We start from the raw sequence: 19553 nt of genomic DNA on the forward strand, positions 1-19553 counted from the left end.
AAGAAAGAAAGAAAGAAAGAAAGAAAGAAAGAAAGAAAGAAAGAAAGAGAAAAAGAGAGAATTAGAGAGAGCATACTTAAATTCACACAGGACACCGGAAAAGACAGTAGAAATACTCCAGATATAACAGACTGACCCTAGCCCCCCGACACATAAACTACTGCAGCATAAATACTGGAGGCTGAGACAGGAGGGGTCAGGAGACACTGTGGCCCCATCTGATGATACCCCCGGACAGGGCCAAACAGGCAGGATATAACCCCACCCACTTTGCCAAAGCACAGCCCCCACACCACTAGAGGGATATCTTCAACCACCAACTTACCATTCTGAGACAAGGCTGAGTATAGCCCACAAAGATCTCCGCCACGGCACAACCCAAGGGGGGGCGCCAACCCAGACAGGAAGACCACGTCAGTGACTCAACCCACTCAAGTGACGCACCTCTCCTAGGGACGGCATGGAAGAGCACCAGTAAGCCAGTGACTCAGCCCCTGTAATAGGGTTAGAGGCAGAGAATCCCAGTGGAGAGAGGGGAACCGGCCAGGCAGAGACAACAAGGGCGGTTCTTTGCTCCAGTGCCTTTCCGTTCACCTTCACACTCCTGGGCCAGACTACACTCAATCATAGGACCTACTGAAGAGATGAGTCTACAATAAAGACTTAGGTTGAGACCAAATCTGCGTCTCTCACATGGGTAGGCAGACCATTCCATAAAAATGGAGCTCTATAGGAGAAAGCCCTGCCTCCAGCTGTTTGCTTAGAAATTCTAGGGACAATTAGGAGGCCTGTGTCTTGTGACCGTAGCGTACGTGTAGGTATGTACGGCAGGACCAAATCGGAAAGATAGGTAGGAGCAAGCCCATGTAATGCTCTGTAGGTTAGCAGTAGAACCTTGAAATCAGCCCTTGCCTTAACAGGAAGCCAGTGTAGGGAGGATAGCACTGGAATAATATGGTCACATTCTTTGGTTCTAGTCAGGATTCTAGCAGCTGTATTTAGCACTAACTGAAGTTTATTTTGTGCTTTTTCCGGGTAGCCGGAAAGTAGAGCATTGCAGTAGTCTAACCTAGAAGTGACAAAAGCATGGATACATTTTTCTGCATCATTTTTGTCCGGAAATTTCTGATTTTTGCAATGTTACGTAGATGGAAAAAAGCTGTCCTTGAAACAGTCTTGATATGTTCGTCAAAAGAGAGATCAGGGTCCAGAGTAACGCCGAGGTCCTTCACAGTTTTATTTGAGACAACTGTACAACCATCAAGATTAATTGTCAGATTCAACAGAAGATCTCTTTGTTTCTTGGGACCAGAAACAAGCATCTCTGTTTTGTCCGAGTTTAAAAGTAGAACATTTGCAGACATTCACTTCCTTATGTCTGAAACACAGGCTTCCAGCAAGGGCAATTTTGGGGCTTCACCATGTTTCATCGAAATGTACAGCTGTGTGTCATCCGCATAGCTGTGAAAGTTAACATTATGTTTTCGAATGACATCCCCAAGAGGTCAAATATATAGTGAAAACAATAGTGGTCCTAAAACGGAACCTTGAGGAACACCGAAATTTACAGTTGATTTGTCAGAGGACAAACCATCCACAGAGACAAACTGTTTTCACTATATATTTTACCTCTTGGGGATGTCATTTCCGACAGATAAGATCTAAACCAGGCCAGAACTTGTCCATGTAGACCAATTTGGGTTTCCAATCTCTCCAAAAGAATGTGGTGATCGATGGTATCAAAAGCAACACTTAGGTCTATGAGCACGAGGACAGATGCAGAGCCTCGGTCTGACGCCATTAAAAGGTCATTTACCACCTTCACAAGTGCAGTCTCAGTGCTATGATGGGGTCTAAAACCAGACTGAAGCATTTCGTAAACATTGTTTGTCTTCAGGAAGGCAGTGAGTTGCTGTGCAACAGCTTTTTCCATTTTTTTGAGAGGAATGGGAGATTCGATGTAGGCCGATCATTTTTTTAATTTTCTGGGTCAAGGTTTGGCTTTTTCAAGAGAGGCTTTATTACTGCCACTTTTAGTGAGTTTGGTACACATCCGGTGGATAGAGAGCCGTCTATTATGTTCAACATAGGAGGGCCAAGCACAGGAAGCAGCTCATTCAGTAGTTTAGTTGGAATAGGGTCCAGTATGCAGCTTGAAGGTTTAGAGGCCATGATTATTTTTATCATTGTGTCAAGAGATATAGCACTAAAACACTTGAGTGTCTCCCTTGATCCTAGGTCCTGGCAGAGTTCTGCAGACTCAGGACAACTGAGCTTTGGAGGAATACGCAGATTTAAAGAGGAGTCCGTAATTTGCTTTCTAATGATCATGATCTTTTCCTCAAAGAAGTTCATGAATTTATCACTGCTGAAGTGAAAGCCATCCTCTCTTGGGGAATGCTGCTTTTTAGTTAGCTTTGCGGCAGTATCAAAAATGAATTTTGGATTGTTCTTATTTTCCTCAATTAAGTTGGAAAAATAGGATGATCGAGCAGCAGTGAGGGCTTTTCGATACTGCACAGTACTGTCTTTCCAAGCTAGTCGGAAGACTTCCAGTTTGGTGTGGCGCCATTTCCGTTCCAATTTTCTGGAAGCTTGCTTCAGAGCTTGGGTATTATTCCATGGGACATAACTAGGTCCAGAGTTTGACTGTGGCAGTGAGTAGCTCCGGAGACATGTTGGACAAAACCCACTGAGTCGATGATGGCTCCGAAAGCCTTTTGGAGTGGGTCTGTGGACTTTTCCATGTGAATATTAAAGTCACCAAAAATTAGAATAATATCTGCTATGACGACAAGGTCCGATAGGAATTCAGGGAACTCAGTGAGGAACGCTGTATATGGCCCAGGAGGCCTGTAAACAGTAGCTATAAAAAGTGATTGAGTAGGCTGCATAGATTTCATGACTAGAAGCTCAAAAGACGAAAACGTCGTTTTTTTGTTTGTAAATTGAAATTTGCTATCGTAAATGTTAGCAACACCTCCGCCTTTTTGGGATGCGCGGGGGATATGGTCACTAGTGTAACCAGGAGGTGAGGGCTCATTTAACACAGTAAATTCATCAGGCTTAAGCCATGTTTCAGTCAGGCCAATCACATCAAGATTATGATCAGTGATTAGATCATTGACTATAGCTGCCTTGGAAGTGAGGGATCTAACATTAAGTAGCCCTATTTTGAGATGTGAGGTATCACAATCTCTTTCAATAATGGCAGGAATGGAGGAGGTCTTTATTCCAGTGAGATTGCTAAGGCGAACACCGCCATGTTTAGTTTTGCCCAACCTAGGTCGAGGCACAGACACGGTCTCAATGGGGATAGCTGAGCTGACTACACTGACTGTGCTAGTGGCAGACTCCACTAAGCTGGCAAGCCTGACAGCCGTCACTCCTCAACAGGCCAGGCGTGGTCCTGTTTGTGGGTGAGTCCCAGAAAGAGGGCCAATTATCTACAAATTCTATCTTTTGGGAGGGGCAGAAAACAGTTTTCAACCAGCGATTGAGTTGTGACACTGCTGTAGAGCTCATCACTCCCCCTAACTGGGAGGGGGCCAGAGACAATTACTTGATGCCGACACATCTTTCTAGCTGATTTACACGCTGAAGCTATGTTGCACTTGGTGACCTCTGACTGTTTCATCCTAACATCGTTGGTGCCGACGTGGATAACAATATCCCTATACTCTCTACACTCGCCAGTTTTAGCTTTAGCCAGCACCATCTTCAGATTAGCCTTAACGTCGGTAGCCCTGCCCCCTGGTAAACAGTGTATGATCGCTGGATGATTCATTCTAAGTCTAATACTGCGGGTAATGGAGTCACCAATCACTAGGGTTTTCAATTTGTCAGAGCTAATGGTGGGAGGATTCGGCGTCTCAGACCCCGTAACGGGAGGAGTAGAGACCAGAGAAGGCTCGGCCTCTGACTCCGACTCGCTGCTTAATGGGGAGAACCGGTTGAAAGTTTCTGTCGGCTGAATGAGCGACACCGGTTGAGTATTCCTACAGCATTTCCCTCCAGAAGCCATGAGAAAGTTGTCCGGCTGCGGGGACCGTGCGAGGGGATTTATACTACTATCTATACTTACTGGTGGCACAGACGCTGTTTCATCCTTTCCTACACTGAAATTACCCTTGCCTAACGATTGCGTCTGAAGCTGGGCTTGCAGCACAGCTATCCTCGCCGTAAGGCGATCGTTCTCCTGTATATTATGAGTACAGTGACTGCAATTAGAAGGCATCATGTTAAAGTTACTACTTAGCTTTCTGGTGGAGGGCCTGACGAACCATGTCCAGAGATAGCATCCGGAGTGAAAAAGTTGAATGAAAAAAAAAAGTTGAGTGAGGGAAAAACTAAAAATATATACGATAATTATAAAGTAAAAAACGTAAAGTTGTCAGGTAGCAAAGTAAGGTTAGCAACAAAACGCACAGCAGCACGTAAACAAGTCTGCAAGTTGTGACCGGAAATGACAGAGACGAAAAAACGTGATGTGATGAAGATGGCTGACAATGCCATTTGGAATCAAGCCAGCAGCTGAATACCAGCGCAGACAGTGTGTAGCACTACAGGGACTTTAAGGAGTGAGTGTGATTGCAGATGACATTCTACTCTGTGGATGTGGTGACACACATGAAGAGGCGATGGCAGATCAGGACAGAATCCTTACAGCTCTCCTGTAGACAGCAAGAGATGTCAACATGAAGCTGAACAAAAATAAACTCCGGTTAAAGCTGCCTAGTGTGACACACATGGCTCATCTTTTCACCGCAAAGGGCCTTCACCCTGACCCAGAGAAAATAACAGCCATTCAGAACATGGGTTAACACCGACCAACATCAAGTCACTACAGCGGATGTTGGGGTTAGTGAACTATCTTGAAAATTCATGCCCCGCCTATCTGATGTGTGCGAGTCGCTCAGAAGGCTGACTGACAAGGACATTGACTGGACATGGCTACCACACTATGACACAGCCGATGAGACTATCAAACAGTTAGTCACACAACACCCAGTGCTCAAATACTACGACCTGAGTGATGAAGTCACACTGCAGTGTGATGCCAGTGAGACAGGTTTGTATCCTGTTGCATTTTCCTCTAGAACATTGACTTAGACAGAACAATGACATGCACAGATTGAGAAAGAATGTCTATCCATTGTTTTTGCATGTGACAAGTTTGACCAGTATCTGCATGGCAGACAGTTCATCACAATACACAGCAACCACAAACTGCTTGAGACAATCTTCAAGAAATCCTTACTCACAGCACCCAAGCAACTGCAGAGAATGTTGTTAAGGCTACAAAGATACCAACTCCACGTGCAATACAAACAAGGCAAATAACTACATGTAGCTGACTTCCTGTCCAGAACAGCTCAATCAACCACAGAGCACAGACAAATGCAAACACCAGCCACGGTCTAGGCTATGGGCCTGGCCACAAATGAAGTGGAACAGGCGGATTACACCAGTGATGTCAACATCACGATTAAGACAATAGAGTCAATCAAAGAACACTGTTCCCAGGACCCACTGTTTCAGGTTCTGTACGCACAAATCAACAACGGCTGGCCTGGAACCAAACAGGCTGTGAGACACACTGAAACATTTATGGATGTACAAAGAGGAGCTAACCACAGAAAATGGACTGATATTTAAAGGAAACAGGGTCTTCATCCCTGACATGTTACGCACTGACTTTCTACACAAAATACCCTCTGGCCACTCAGGCATAGAAAGGTACATGATGCTGTTTTCTGGCCAAGTATCACAGAGGATGTAAAGATCTTTATCAATGTGCCACCTGCAATGCAATCCAGAAGAGACAACAAAAGGAGACACTCATCTCCCACCAAATGCCTCCTCTCCAATGGTCCAAGATCGGGATGGACTTACTCACAGTCAACAAAAGCAACTACCTCCTCATGGTCGATTATTACTCAGACTAGTGGGAGCTCGATGAGCTGATTGACACCACATCAGACACCATCATTGAATGCTGCAAAAATCAGTTCAGCAGACATGGTGTTGCCCACACACATTTATCTGAGTAAATGTTCTTTATTTTTTTTTTTTACAAAAATGTAAATGTTAATGCCATAGTTGTACATTTTCGGTCAAAATCACTAGAATAAATGTGCTTTAGCTGGCACCCTGTCCTGATAATGGCTACACTATCTAGCTACTTCCCTCTCCTTACTGCAGGACAGCAGTACTCTGTTTTAGTCGGCAAGCAGGAACGAAGGACACACGGTGCCCCGTGTTGTTGTGGTTTGTAAACTCTCCTCATTTAGTAATACAGGAAATTACCACGACACTAGCCAGCATAAACTAGCTAGCTGGGAAGGGCTCATCAAGACAACTGACTGAACCAAATCCATTCGTCTCCACGCGAATTTGTATTGGCAAATCGCAACCAACTGAAAGTTACATGCACCACCATCTACTGTGTGTGATGCAGGTCACGGCCTCCCTATTAATCTATTTATCTTATCTATCCCTGCCTACTGTTCTAGAGTGTGAATTCATTACACTTTGTGACACAAAAAATGGAAGGGAAAAGGACGGGGAAGAAAAATTGCCCTACCAACTAACCCTACAGCTATTAAAACCTCACCACTATTCCACTACTTGGCCCTATCTGATCCTACTCCAGGCCAACAGCCTGGGAGGATGGGACACAATTGTTCAACACACCTTGTAACTCTTCCACAGTAAAATCTTGTACACCCAAGTACTTCTCTGCAGCTGACACCACAAAATCTATTTTCTATGAATGCTAAGAAACCAACCTTACTGAAGCACGTTATTCCTATCACTCTCTAATGGCCTCGGTCTACTCACTCGCCCTGGACCCATCTTCCTCTAATACTCTCTTCACTGGAAACTTCAACCTGCCTTTCTCTCACCAGAGACTTCTGATCTCCAGCACTACAGTTAACACACACAACTTTTCCCCCGAAACTACACATTCCTTTTTCTCATGCTGTCCTGTACACTTCTCACGTCTAGGAATCTCCCTCCTACATACTGCTGCAATATAACCATAAGCTTGGCACCTAAAACACGGTAATGGGTTCAGGACAATAGCTCTCACGGGATAACTGACACATCCTAACTTGACTTTGTAGAGTCTTCTCTGTTTCGCCACGCTCTACCAGGTCTGCGTCGCACCAAACGGCAGGCATCACCGACACCGGGAATCTTCAATTTCAGTTGACCCTCCTCAACACTTAATGGAAGTTATAACTCATTTCAGATGCAGATTAAGAGATTCAGTGTTTAATAGTCACATGTACATGGTTGCAGGTGTGATTACAGGGAACAGTGAAAATCTCCAATGTCCTCCATGTTGAATTCCCTTCATGTTCCCACCAGCTCCGACAGGGGTAGCTAGCTGGCTAGCCCTACCTTCATCAGATTCAAACTCATCATCGGATTTCTTTACTCTCCTTATCCTCTTCTTGTTTTTCTGTGAGGTTACTCTCCTCATCAACCTCAGGCCTGGAAATATACTGTATATCTATTAGTATCCATATCGCTTTTACTGTGAGACTCCATCCTCCCCGCCACTAGCACAAACCCCACGCGCCAGCCAAGTGTAGGGCTTCCGCCTTTCCTCCACACGACTCTCTATGCATGGTCTGAGATTTGTGTGGAGATACACACACTTACCTGTCAAGTTCAAAATGGATCAATACCAACCTTTATGCGAAAACTGGCACACGCTAGGTTTGGAGTCTTTTTTGTGAGCACCCACCTTTGAGTCCCATTGCTGTACAATCTAATCACCAGTTAGTTTATACGAGATTAAATCCTGGGCACATCAGTCTAAGCGTACATGTTTACTTCTGAAGCATCATTATCATCAAGGATGTACTTTTGAATACAGGTTATAAATAACCAGATCAAATTCCAAAGAAATAAGGCTAGATATATATTTTTTTATTTGACCTTTATTTAACTAGGCAAGTCAGTTAAGAACAAATTCTTATTTTCAATGACGGCCTAGGAACAGTGTGTTAACTGCCTTGTTCAGGGGCAGAATGACAGATTTTTACCTTGTCAGCTCGGGGATTCGATCTTGCAAGGATATGCATATTCTTGATACCATTTGAAAGGAAACACTTTGAAGTTTGTAGAAATGTGAAATGAATGTAGGAGAATATGACACATTAGATCTGGTAAGAGATAATACAAACAAAAAAACATACGTTTTCAAATTATGATTTTTTTTTCATCTTTGAAATGCAAGAGAAAGGCCATAATATAATATTGGAATTTAGGCGCAGTTTAGATTTTGGCCACTGGATGGCAGCAGTGCGTGTGCAAAGTTTCAGATTGATCCAGTGAAGCATTGCAATACTGGACAATATTTTGTATCAAGTCTGCCCAAATGTGCAAAATTGGTCAATTGATACATGTTCAAGTACATACAAAAATGATATGGTAATACAACATTTAAGTTTACACACTCCCAGGAATGTCATACATGATATGATATGATTATGCACTAACTTTCACACATCTTGTCACGGATCCCTCTGGAACTGTGTCATTACGCACACCTGGTCCCCATTCCCACTGATTGTATTTGTATAAATGTGCCCTTTATTTCACCATTGGGCTGCCGATTATTGTTCCAATGTTCGTTGCTCGTGTGAGTACCTGTGCTGTGTTGTTTTGGCTTTTGTGCCATTGTGGAGTGCGCAGATGATTACGGGTCTCGTCCCGTGTGATAATCATTGTGCGCTAGTGTTATTTATTCGAGGTACTCCTCGCTCTTTTGTTTGGGTTTCAACTCTGTGTGTTGTATATGTGTGTTTGATCTTTGTCCCTGTGCCTTCACATGGCACGCTGTAATTTGGGGTAATAAAAACCCCTATTACGCATTCCTGCGCCTGTCTCCCGATCCCTTTATACCAACATGACACATCTAGATGGCCGGGCGAGGTAGGTACGGAGCCAGAGACAGCAGGGGTTCAAACTGTAGAACCCAGTTCCTACATTTGAATATATCAAACAAAACTATGCTACATTTTATCTCTGTGACCCTCAGGATGACAAATCAATGCAAGATTACTGAATGTAAGTACATTATTTACCTTCAGAGGTGAATGTATCAAACCAGTTGCCGTCATAAAAGTTTTTTGTTGTTGTGCACTCTCCTCAAACAATAGCATGGTATTTTTTTCACTGTAATAGCTAGTGTAAATTGGACAGTGCAGTTAGATTAACAAGAATTTAAGATTTCTACACATATAAGACATGTCTATGTCCTGGAAAGTTTGCTGTTACTTACAACATCATGCTAGTCACATTAGCGCACGTTAGTTCAACTGTCCCGGTATAGGGACACCGATCCCATAGAGGATACCACAGAGAGAACATCATATATATTATGTGATCAAATCAAGCTGAGATAAAAAATAATAATAAATAAAACAAACAGATAAAAAAGGATCAAACGTATTAATTGTGCTGCTGTCATCATTAAGCCAGCTCAGCCCAGCTGTACCAACAGTAAGGCATGAATAATCATTCAATAACTACATTCCAGCTGTGAAAGACAATAGCTCACAGATGAACCCGTTGGCCTGTTGTAATGTTGGCGAGACAGCTGTGCTGACGGTTGCAGCCGGGGTTACAATGTATCAGTGACAGTGTACCTGTCGGTTCTCTTATCATCCTGGGGTTGATCTCTTGCACGGCTGGCACACATACACTGCCAGGATGGCACAGACGACAGCTGGCCTTGGATGGTTATGGCTAGTGGACTGTGTCCTTGTTGTAGACACCACCTCTGATAGCTAGATATGGATCCATAAATCAATATGTGAATCCGTTGATCCATAAATCTATGTAAAACTCTATGTTTTATGATCTGATGACTGGACAAGTTACTTCAGGGCACTTTGAGCCAGGAGAGATTGACAAGCATGTTATTAATATTAGCTCTGTGTACATCCAAGGGACAGCTGTGCTGCCCTGTTCTGAGCCAATTGCAATTTTCCTAAGTCCTTTTTTGTGGCACTTGACCACACGACTGAACAGTAGTCAAGTTGTAACAAAACTAGGGCCTGTAGGACCTGCCTTGTTGATAGTGTTGTTAAGAAGGCAGAGCATTGCTTTATTATAGACAGACTTCTCCCCATTTAGCTACTACTGTATCAATATGTTTTGACCATGACAGTTTACAATCTAGGGTTACTCCAAGCAGTTTAGTCATCTCAACTTGCTCAATTTCCACATTATTTATTACAAGATGTAGTTGAGGTTTAGGGTTTAGTGAATGTTTTGTCCCAAATATTATGCTTTTAGTTTTAGAAATATTTAGGGCTAACTTATTCCTTGCCACCCACTCTGAAACTAACTGCAGCTCTTTGTTGAGTGTTGCAGTCATTTCAGTCACTGTAGTAGCTGATGTGTATAGTGTGGAGTCATCCGCATACATAAACACTCTGGCTTTACTCAAAGTCAGTGGCATGTCGTTAGTTAAAATGGAAAAAAGCAAGGGGCCTAAACAGCTACCCTGGGGAATTCCTGATTCTACCTGGATTATATTTGAGAGGCATCCATTAAAGAACACCCTCTGTGTTCTGTTTGACAAGTAACTCTTTATCCACATTATAGCAGGTGGTGTGAAGCCATAACACATACGTTTTTCCAGAAGCAGACTATGATCCATAATGTCAAAACTGCACTGAAGTCTAACAAGACAGTCCCCACAATCATTTGATCATCAATTTCTCTCAGCCAATCATCAGTCATTTGTGTAAGTGCTGTGCTTGTTGAGTGTCCTTCCCTATAAGCGTGCTGAAAGTCTGTCGTCAATTTGTTTACTGTGAAAGAGCATTATATCTGGTCAAACACAATTTTTTCCAGAAGTTTACTAAGGGTTGGTAACAGGCTGATTGGTCGGCTATTGGAGCCAGTTAAGGGGGCTTTACTATTCTTGGGTAGCGGAATGACTTTAGCTTCCCTCCAGGCCTGAGGGCACACACTTTCTAGTAGGCTTAAATTGAAGATGTGACAAATAGGAGTGGCAATATTGCCTGCTATTATCCTCAGTCATTTTCCATCCAGATTGTCAGACCCCGGTGGCTTATGGACCCTTATGGAGCACTTATGGACCTGAGATGGGAAAGGAAAGGGGGATACCTAGTCAGTTGTACAACTGAATGCATTCAACTGAAATGTGTCTTCCGCATTTAACCCAACCCCTCTGAATCAGACACCAGCACCTGGTGTACTACATCACCTTCCAATGTAGCAGAGAGAGCAAGCACAAGAGAGAGAGAGAGAGAGACCTTATTAGAGGTTTATTGAATGACCTATACCATGAGTGTGGCTTTTCTTTGTGTATGTTTGCGTGAGTAGTGATCAAAGTAATGACTGACTGGTAAATTAAGAAATTAATGGCACAATACATCATTGTAGAAATGTATTGCATTTATACTGGTTTTGTAAAGTAAACATCACATGCATTTTTATACTTGTTTTGTACGGTATATCACAGTAAACAATAATACAGATAATAAAATAATTTTATCCCAGCATAAGGAATACTTCAACGTAACTAGAATGTACATTACACTACTCAATCAGCGCAGTTAGAGTCATTCAACAGCACAGTAAATGGTTTACCAACTACTGATTGTGAAGGTCACAAACAGAAGCACAACTGAAATGTTGAATGATTTCACAGTTCAAAGATTGCGGTCGGCAATAGTGATACAGTAATGATGCTTACGTGGAAGATTCAGTAAATATTACTGATAACATTTATATGGAGTTCCATCAAAGTCACTTTTGAAACGGGACTCCTCCTAAAATGGCCTTTTCGCCAATGCTACCTTTCTGAGGCTAACAAAAACCTCTCTGTATCAACTTAAAAAATACATTACAACAATACATCGCAGCGTATTTAAATCCCACTGAGTACGGACGTCAATTCAACGTCTATTCCACGTTGGTTCAACGTAATTTCATTGAAATGATGTGGAAACAATGTTGATTCAACCAGTGTGTGCCCAGTAGGATCATTGTGGCTTAAATTCTTAAATATACAATATATACAATTCACATTATGGAGAAAGTAGATCAGTGGAGTCTGTCTTACTGAGTTTTCAGTTTATATCTAAAGTCAATATCATAGGTGGGCTGCAGGATCCCCAGGCCTGCACGTGACTGGTCGAGAGGAGGCACTTTAACAGCTGAGTCTAGGAGCTCCATGTCGAAGTAGGAGAGCACCAGCGCTAGGAACTGCTTGATCTCATGCACTGCGAAGAAGCGCCCGGGGCACTTGGTCACCCCAGAGCCAAAAGGCATGTAAAAGTACCGCAGTTTGCGCCCCTCCCTGTAGAACGTCGTCTTCTCTTGGCCACTGTCATCCAGATATCTGTCGTATTTGTAGGTCTGCGGATTGACAGGTAGAGGAGTATTAGAAAAATCAAGTAAAACTGGCCCTAGTTAAGAGGCCTCCATACTAGACCCCCTTCACCTTTAAAAGAAAGAGCCTGAGCATCACTCACCAAGGGGTCCTCGTAAATTTCGGGGTCAAAGTGGAGCATCTGGGGGTAGAGGGCGATGACGTCATCTTTGCGGATGCGGTACGACTCCTGGTTGTCAAGGTGAAGCAGGAAGTCCTCTTTAGCCACTCGGACGTTCATTGAAGCACTTGACAGACGCATGGCCTCCTTAATGATGCTGTCTGTAGGGCAAGAAGACATTACTTTTGATAATCACATATCGAATGGACAACTAGACTTTGGTATCAAACATGGTTTAGTTACAATATTTATTAAATAATTTTGGCTTTATTTCACCAGGTGTATTGCAACTTTCCCTTACCTATTACAGGCATGTTGTCCAGGTCCTCCCGGGAGAGAGTGAGTTGTGGTTTGCTGTGGTCGACACGCTGACCTGAACTCTCCAGAATCTTCTTCACCTCCTCATTGGCTGCCTTCATAGCCTCTGGACTCCTGAAGACACAAGACAAGATAGGGTCAATAAAACCATCAAGTTCAGACTATACAGACTGATTAATCACAATATTCTCAACGTGCACTTTGGTAGAGGAGGATATGGTCATTCTATGCAGCTCTATGACATAAAGGGAATGCTATGTTTCTCCAACTGTATTTAATAAGTGGTTCTTGACACCTCTGTTATCGAAGAGTTACTTTGAGCCAGTGCTAAGCCGCAGTCAGAGCATTGTTGAGATGCCGATGTACTGTACAGGACTGTTACAAAAGACATTACTCTGGCCTAAACTCCACCACAATGAGCACAGCAGAATGTGCGTGTAGACCTAGAGAATCTGCCAGGACTGAATGGGATGCGTGAGATCCGAGGAGCATTAGTTCCGCTTTTTGTTGTTGTTGTAACTTGTTATTTGGATGCATCAGGATTGGGTGAAGCCGGTGGGGGTGTTCAACACATATGAACACATAAGTTACTCACGCAGTTGACCACATTACGCAAGATTTTACTTCTGGGTTAACAGACTAAACTCTTTGTAACACTTTCTGGCCTACCTAGTCTGGCCTGACTAGTCTCACATGGAGTGAGCTTAGCCAAACGTATGACACAAGTCTATAGAAGAGACATTAAGGATGGGAATGAGACTAAGCCCTACATACCTGATCATGTAAAGCAGGCTCCAGAAAGTAGCAGGCAGTGTGTTGGCCTGCGAGGCCCACAGCAGTGCCACATGGGTGCGGGCCTTGCTCAGGTCATTGAAGGTGGACAGCGTGTCGTTTAGAAGCATGCGCAATGAGATCAGGTCTGATATGTTCTGGCGTTTGCTTAAGTTCTCGGCCAGCATGGTCTTAGCCAGGTTCTCCCTGGCAGAGTAGGCGCTCTTGAACACGTGGATGGGCAAGCCGGCTACCAGAGCCGGGAAGATCTTGTCGAACTCCTTGAAGTTCTCTAGAGCATTAAGCACCAACGCCTTCTGGGCCTCCTGGCGCGCAGCATTCTTGTTGTTTCCCAGATCCTTGCCGAAGAGCGTCAGGTAGCCTGACTCGAACATGACCTTGTAGCAGAAGGCAAAGATGCCGTCCACGTCCCAGCGGTCCTTGCTGGGGCTGAGGGTGTCGGATTGCAGCATGACTGACTGTAGGTTCTCCATCATGGTCTCGATGAGTGAGGGGAGGGCTTCGCCCTGCAGGGTCTTCAAGAAGGTCTGGTGGAGGTTCTCTGTGGTGTAGCCGTGTCTGGGGTCCATGCTGTCATGGCCGAACGCCTGGGGGGAGACGGAGAGAGGTTTAAAATGATACTCTTGAAAGTCTGGATTGACAGACATAGATCTATGAACTCATTATCACCAAATGTTTAGTTGAACAACAATTCATAGGTAGGTTTGTCCTTACCTTGACCGAGGTAGAGAAGTGGAACTTCTTCCAGTCCAGATGCCTGCCTTGGCGGATGACGGCATGGTAGGAGAAAGGGTCGCACAGGAAGTGAAAGTATTTTCCAGCAATCTTGCAAGTGAAGATGTGGCCAAATTTCTTCTGTCGGCTCCGGAGAAACTCCAGGGGGTTTGCTCCAAACTGGAGGGCACAGCCGAGGTACGGGATCAAACCATTCTCCACCGGAGGCTCACCTGGTTGTCTGGAAGAGCAACAACACTCATGTAACATAATAACAACGAGAAAGCGATGCCCAAGCAAGCCAACAGAGATAGCTGTACATATGAAACACAAAGCACTTGACTTAAAACATTTGACTTAAACAGCAAGAAAGTAACCCAAACAACAACATAGTAATGCATAAATAGGTGGGTGCTAAAACAAGATGTACTCAAACTACAAGGTCAATTCAAACAACGTTGAAAGTAATGAATCATATCCAGCAGAGTGAAACCCAATGACACTGCAGCAATCTAAGAATAACAATACTACTTATACATAACCATCTGGTTTTAAAGTACCACATGTCAAATACGTTGAATTATCTCCGGCTTTTTTGAAATGTGAACAACACTAAAGTCTCAACAAAAATGAAGAACCTGCCAAAGTGAACAAAACTTGAAAGCAATCTGAGTTTTAAGAGCAATGACAGGTGACACAAATAAAACCTCCAAGAAAGAAAACAATTAAAAGTCAGCTGCTCTTTAGTTTTCTTAAAAGAAATAGAACTACATAACCCACAGTCCACATCTCCCAAATCCTTACATTACTATTATTACAATGAGTTCCATTACATGATGTTATTGTCTACATTCCACATTTGATTTCTTATCTTTTAACATTTTACATGTAAAGGCATTTTACTATACAATGCATGTGTCTCTGTTTACCTCTTGCGGATCCCCAGAGCAAGCCACAGACAGCAGCAAAAACCAATCACCACTGCCCAAATCAAAGATATGGTGATGATCATGGTTGCTAAAGATGCTCCAAAAGGCTAGCGGCAAATGCCAGTGCAGAGAAAAGATCACAAGCTGCCTCAGAGAGGTCTAATGGTCAGGCTCAGTGTAGACTCCCTAGCAGAGAGAACACAGCTAGCTGACAGTAGAGGTTCTGGAGACTGTGTTTGTGGCATCCTTAGGTCTGAGGCAGCTATTTATATGGTGCTCCACACAAGCCACGGGATGGGAGATGAAGCAATAAAGCAGTGGCGATGAATGATTGGCAGGTGCAGCCAAGACACCGCCTTCCTGTTTGTTACATGTATATAACCTGTTACACTAGATGTCTCCAGGAAATCTATGGAAGTGTGTGTGTACAATGGCCTTGACTGTAGTCCATGGACAACACTACCTGAAGGACAGCAGACTGTATCTGATAGCACCACTGGGTTGGCAAATAGCTTTCAAGGTCTTTGACGCTTCTGTGTGTGTCTCTCTCTCTCTCTCTCTCTCTCTCTCTCTCTCGCTCTCTGTGTGTGTGAGTGCGTGTGTGCGCGCACAAGTGTTTGTGTGTCTTTGTGTGCATTTGTGTGTGTACAGTGCATTCAGAAAGTAATCAGACCCCTTGACATTTTCCACATTTTGTTACGTTACAGCCTTATTCTAAAATATATTAAATAGTTTATTTCCTCTCATCAATCTACACACAATACTCCTTAATGACAAAGCAAAAGCAGGTTTTTAGAAATCTTTGCAAATATATAAAAAATGAAATTACATTTACATAAGTATTCAGACCCTTTACTCAGTACTTTGTTGAAGCACCTTTGGCAGCGAATACAGCCTCAAGTCTTCTTGGGTATGACGCTACAAGCTTGGCACACCTGTCTTTGCGGAGTTTCTCCCATTCTTCTCTGCAAATCCTCTCAAGGTCTGTCACGTTGGATGGGGAGCTTCACTGCACAGCTATTATCAGGTCTCTCCAAATTTGTTTGATTGGGCTCAAGTCTGGGATCTGGCTGGGCCACTCAAGGACATTCAGAGACTTGTCCCGAAGCCACTCCTGCATTGTCTTGGCTGTGTGCTTACTTCACCCCAGTATGAGTTCCTGAGCGGTCTGGAGCAGGTTTTCATCAAGGATCTCTCTGTACTTTGCTCCGTTCATCTTTCCCTCAATCCTGACTAGTCTCAGATTCCCTGACTCTGAAAAACATCCCACAGCATGATCCTGCAACCACCATGCTTCACCACCGGGATGGTGCCAGGTTTACACCAGACATGACGCTTGGCATTCAGGCCAAAGAGTTACATTTTGGTTTCATCAGACCACAGAATCTTGTTTCTCATGGTCTGAGAGTCCTTTAGGTGCCTTTTGGCAAACTTCAAGCGGGCTGTCAAGTGGCTTTTATTGAGGAGTGGCTTCAGTCTGGCCACTCTACCATAAAGGCCTGATTGGTGGAGTGCTGCAGAGGAACTCTGGAGCTCTGTCAGAGTGACCATCGGGTTCTTGGTCACCTCCCTGAACAAGGCCCTTCTCCCCCGATTGTTCAGTTTGGCCGGGCGGCCAGCTCTAGGAAGAGTCTTGGTGGTTCCAAATTTCTTCCATTTAAGAAGGATGGAGGCCACTGTGTTCTTGGGGACCTTCAATGCTGCAGACATTTTTTGGTACCCTTCCCCAGATCTCTGCCTCGACACAATCCTAATCCGGAACTCTACGGACAATTCCTTTATATAGAACTTTATATAGACAGGTGTGTGCCTTTCCAAATCATGTCCAATCAATTTAATTTACCACAGGAGGACTCCTAACAAGTTGTAGAAACATCTCAAGGATGATCAGTGAAAACAGGATGCACCTGAGCTCAATTTTGAGTCTCATAACAAAGGGTCTGAATACTTATGCAAATAAGGTATTTCTGTTTTACATTTTTTATAAATTTATAAAACCTGTTTTTGCTTTGTCATTATGGGGTATTATGTGTAGATTGATGAGGAAAATGTTTTATTTAGTCAATTTTAGAACAAGGCTGTAACATAACAAAAAGTGGAAAAAGTCAAGGGATCTGAACACTTTCCAAATGCACTGTATGTGAGTCTGTCTCGGTCTCTGTATGTGAGTCTGTCTCGGTCTCTGTATGTGAGTCTGTCTCGGTCTCTGTATGTGAGTCTGTCTCGGTCTCTGTATGTGAGTCTGTCTCGGTCTCTGTATGTGAGTCTGCTCTCGCCCTCTCTCTCGTGTTTGTGAGTGAGTGTGTGTGTGTGTATGCTTGTTGTGACCTGTTGTGACAAATTGTTGAGGCCAGTAACTAGGTGGAGGATGTGAGGTTGTGTATTTCAGTTGCTCTTACAACATAAATATCAAAACAATCCATTTGTTCGCGCTCAAGAGATAATTATCTTGAACAATTAATTTCCCCATGAACTCATCCATGAACTCTTCCATGATGTCACGCCCTGACCATAGTTTGCTTTGTATGTTTTATGTTTTGTTTGGTCAGGGTGTGATCTGAGTGGGCATTCTATGTTGTATGTCTGGTTTGTCTATTTCTATGTGTTTGGCCTGATATGGTTCTCAATCAGAGACAGGTATTTTGCGTTGTCTCTGATTGGGAACCATATTTAGGTAGCCTGTTTTGTATTGTGGGTTGTGGGTTATTGTCTATATGTTAGTTGCTTGTGTCTGCACTGTTTATATATAGCGTCACGTTCGTTTATTGTTTTGTAAGTTTGTCAAGTGTTCTTCGTTTCTTCTTTAATAAATAGAAGAATGTTTTCACTTCACGCTGCGCCTTGGTCCTCCTCTCTTTCTCCCGAAGACGATCGTGACACATGAACCCCCAGGACAGAACATTAAAATGTATTATGGATGATGGAAGCTTTTGGAGAGAGCCTCTCCACAGGATTGTTTTGCTATAAATCAAATCAAATTGTATTAGTCACATGCGCCGAATACAACAGGTGTAGACCTTACAGTGAAATGCTTACTTACGAGCCCCTAACCAACAGTGCAGTTAAAAAAAGTAATTAATAAATAAATAAATATGAATAAGAAATAAAAGTAACAAGTAATTAAAGAGCAGCAGTAAAATAATAATGGCGAGACTATATACAGGGGGGTACCGGTACAGAGTCAATGTGCGGGGGCAACGGTTAATCGAGGTAATTGAGGTAATATGTACATGTAGGTAGAGTTATTAAAGTGACTATGCATAGATGATAACAACGGAGAGTAGCAGTGGTGTAAAAGAGGGGGGGGCAATGCAAATAGTCTGGGAGTCTTATGGCTTGTGGGTAAAAGCTGTTTAGAAGCCTCTTGGACCTAGACTTGGCGCTCCGGTACCGCTTGCCATGCGGTAGCAGAGAGATCAGTCTATGACTAGGGTGGCTGGAGTCTTTGACAATTTTTAGGGCCTTCCTCTGACACCGCCTGGTATAGAGGTCCTGGGTGGCAGGAAGCTTTGCCCCAGTGATGTACTGGGCCGTACGCACAACCCTCTGTAGTGCCTTGTGGTCGGAGGCCGAGCAGTTGCCATACCAGGCGGTGATGCAACCAGTCAGGATGCTCTCGATGGTGCAGCTGTAGAACTTTGGACCCACATTAGTGTGAGTCAGACACACATACTTGAACAATGGGTGTCATGTAATGTGAACCTCTTTGTAGATGAACAATGTGACATTTCATCAGCAAAGGTTATGTTGGGGTCACACTGAGTGACACCTGCCCTTAAAAAAAAACTTTCCAAAAGGGTTCTTCGGCTGTCCCCAAAGGAGAACCCTTTTTGGTTCCAGAGACTGTAGATGATGACACCGACAGACATGGCAGCTCTGCTTCTAGCTCTGAAGCAACTTAGCAGTGTTTTGATTTTTTGTTTGTTATTTCTTACACAAGCATTTCACTAGACCCCAATAAAATCGGCTATATAAGTGTATGTGACCAATAACATTTGATTTGATCCCTTTTTGGTTCAATGTAGAACTCTTTTGAGTTCCATTTGGTTTGCTTTCTCAATATGAAATCATCTTCATTTTCAACAGAGAATGGCTATAATTGTTAATGGGAATATGGTGTGTGCATTTTCAGGATCTATATAAACAATTTTGAACTTGTAAGCAGGATTGTTGCATCTTTACACATACATTTTTACTCAGATACATTTGCCCTATATTCTCCTAACCACACGATGAAGCTCTGATAAAA

The 19553-nt window shown here is 43.4% G+C and overlaps 1 protein-coding gene across 1 annotated transcript; it reads right to left on the minus strand.

The window, feature by feature from the left end:
- Positions 1–11306: 11306 nt before the first annotated feature.
- On the minus strand, positions 11307–15560 carry LOC120020428 (cytochrome P450 7A1-like). Its single transcript, XM_038964087.1, has 6 exons — positions 15305–15560; positions 14376–14616; positions 13644–14248; positions 12853–12983; positions 12534–12712; positions 11307–12417 (listed from the first exon to the last, which is right to left on the minus strand). The coding sequence occupies exons 1-6, from the start codon at positions 15385–15387 to the stop codon at positions 12118–12120; spliced, it is 1539 nt and encodes a 512-aa protein (XP_038820015.1). The 5' UTR covers positions 15388–15560; the 3' UTR covers positions 11307–12117.
- Between the last annotated feature and the right edge of the window lie 3993 nt (positions 15561–19553).

This window comes from Salvelinus namaycush, chromosome 25, assembly GCF_016432855.1.
Source record: "Salvelinus namaycush isolate Seneca chromosome 25, SaNama_1.0, whole genome shotgun sequence".
NCBI classification, from domain to species: domain Eukaryota; kingdom Metazoa; phylum Chordata; class Actinopteri; order Salmoniformes; family Salmonidae; genus Salvelinus; species Salvelinus namaycush.

Bases quoted from the DNA above. Each gene is read 5' to 3' on its own strand.
- LOC120020428 (XM_038964087.1), bottom strand. From the start codon at position 15,387: ATGATCATCACCATATCTTTGATTTGGGCAGTGGTGATTGGTTTTTGC. The intron at 12,713-12,852 runs GTAAGGGAAAGT...CTTGCCCTACAG, and splicing joins GGACAACATGCCTGTAATAG to ACAGCATCATTAAGGAGGCC. The intron at 12,418-12,533 runs GTGAGTGATGCT...GTCAATCCGCAG, and splicing joins AAATTTACGAGGACCCCTTG to ACCTACAAATACGACAGATA.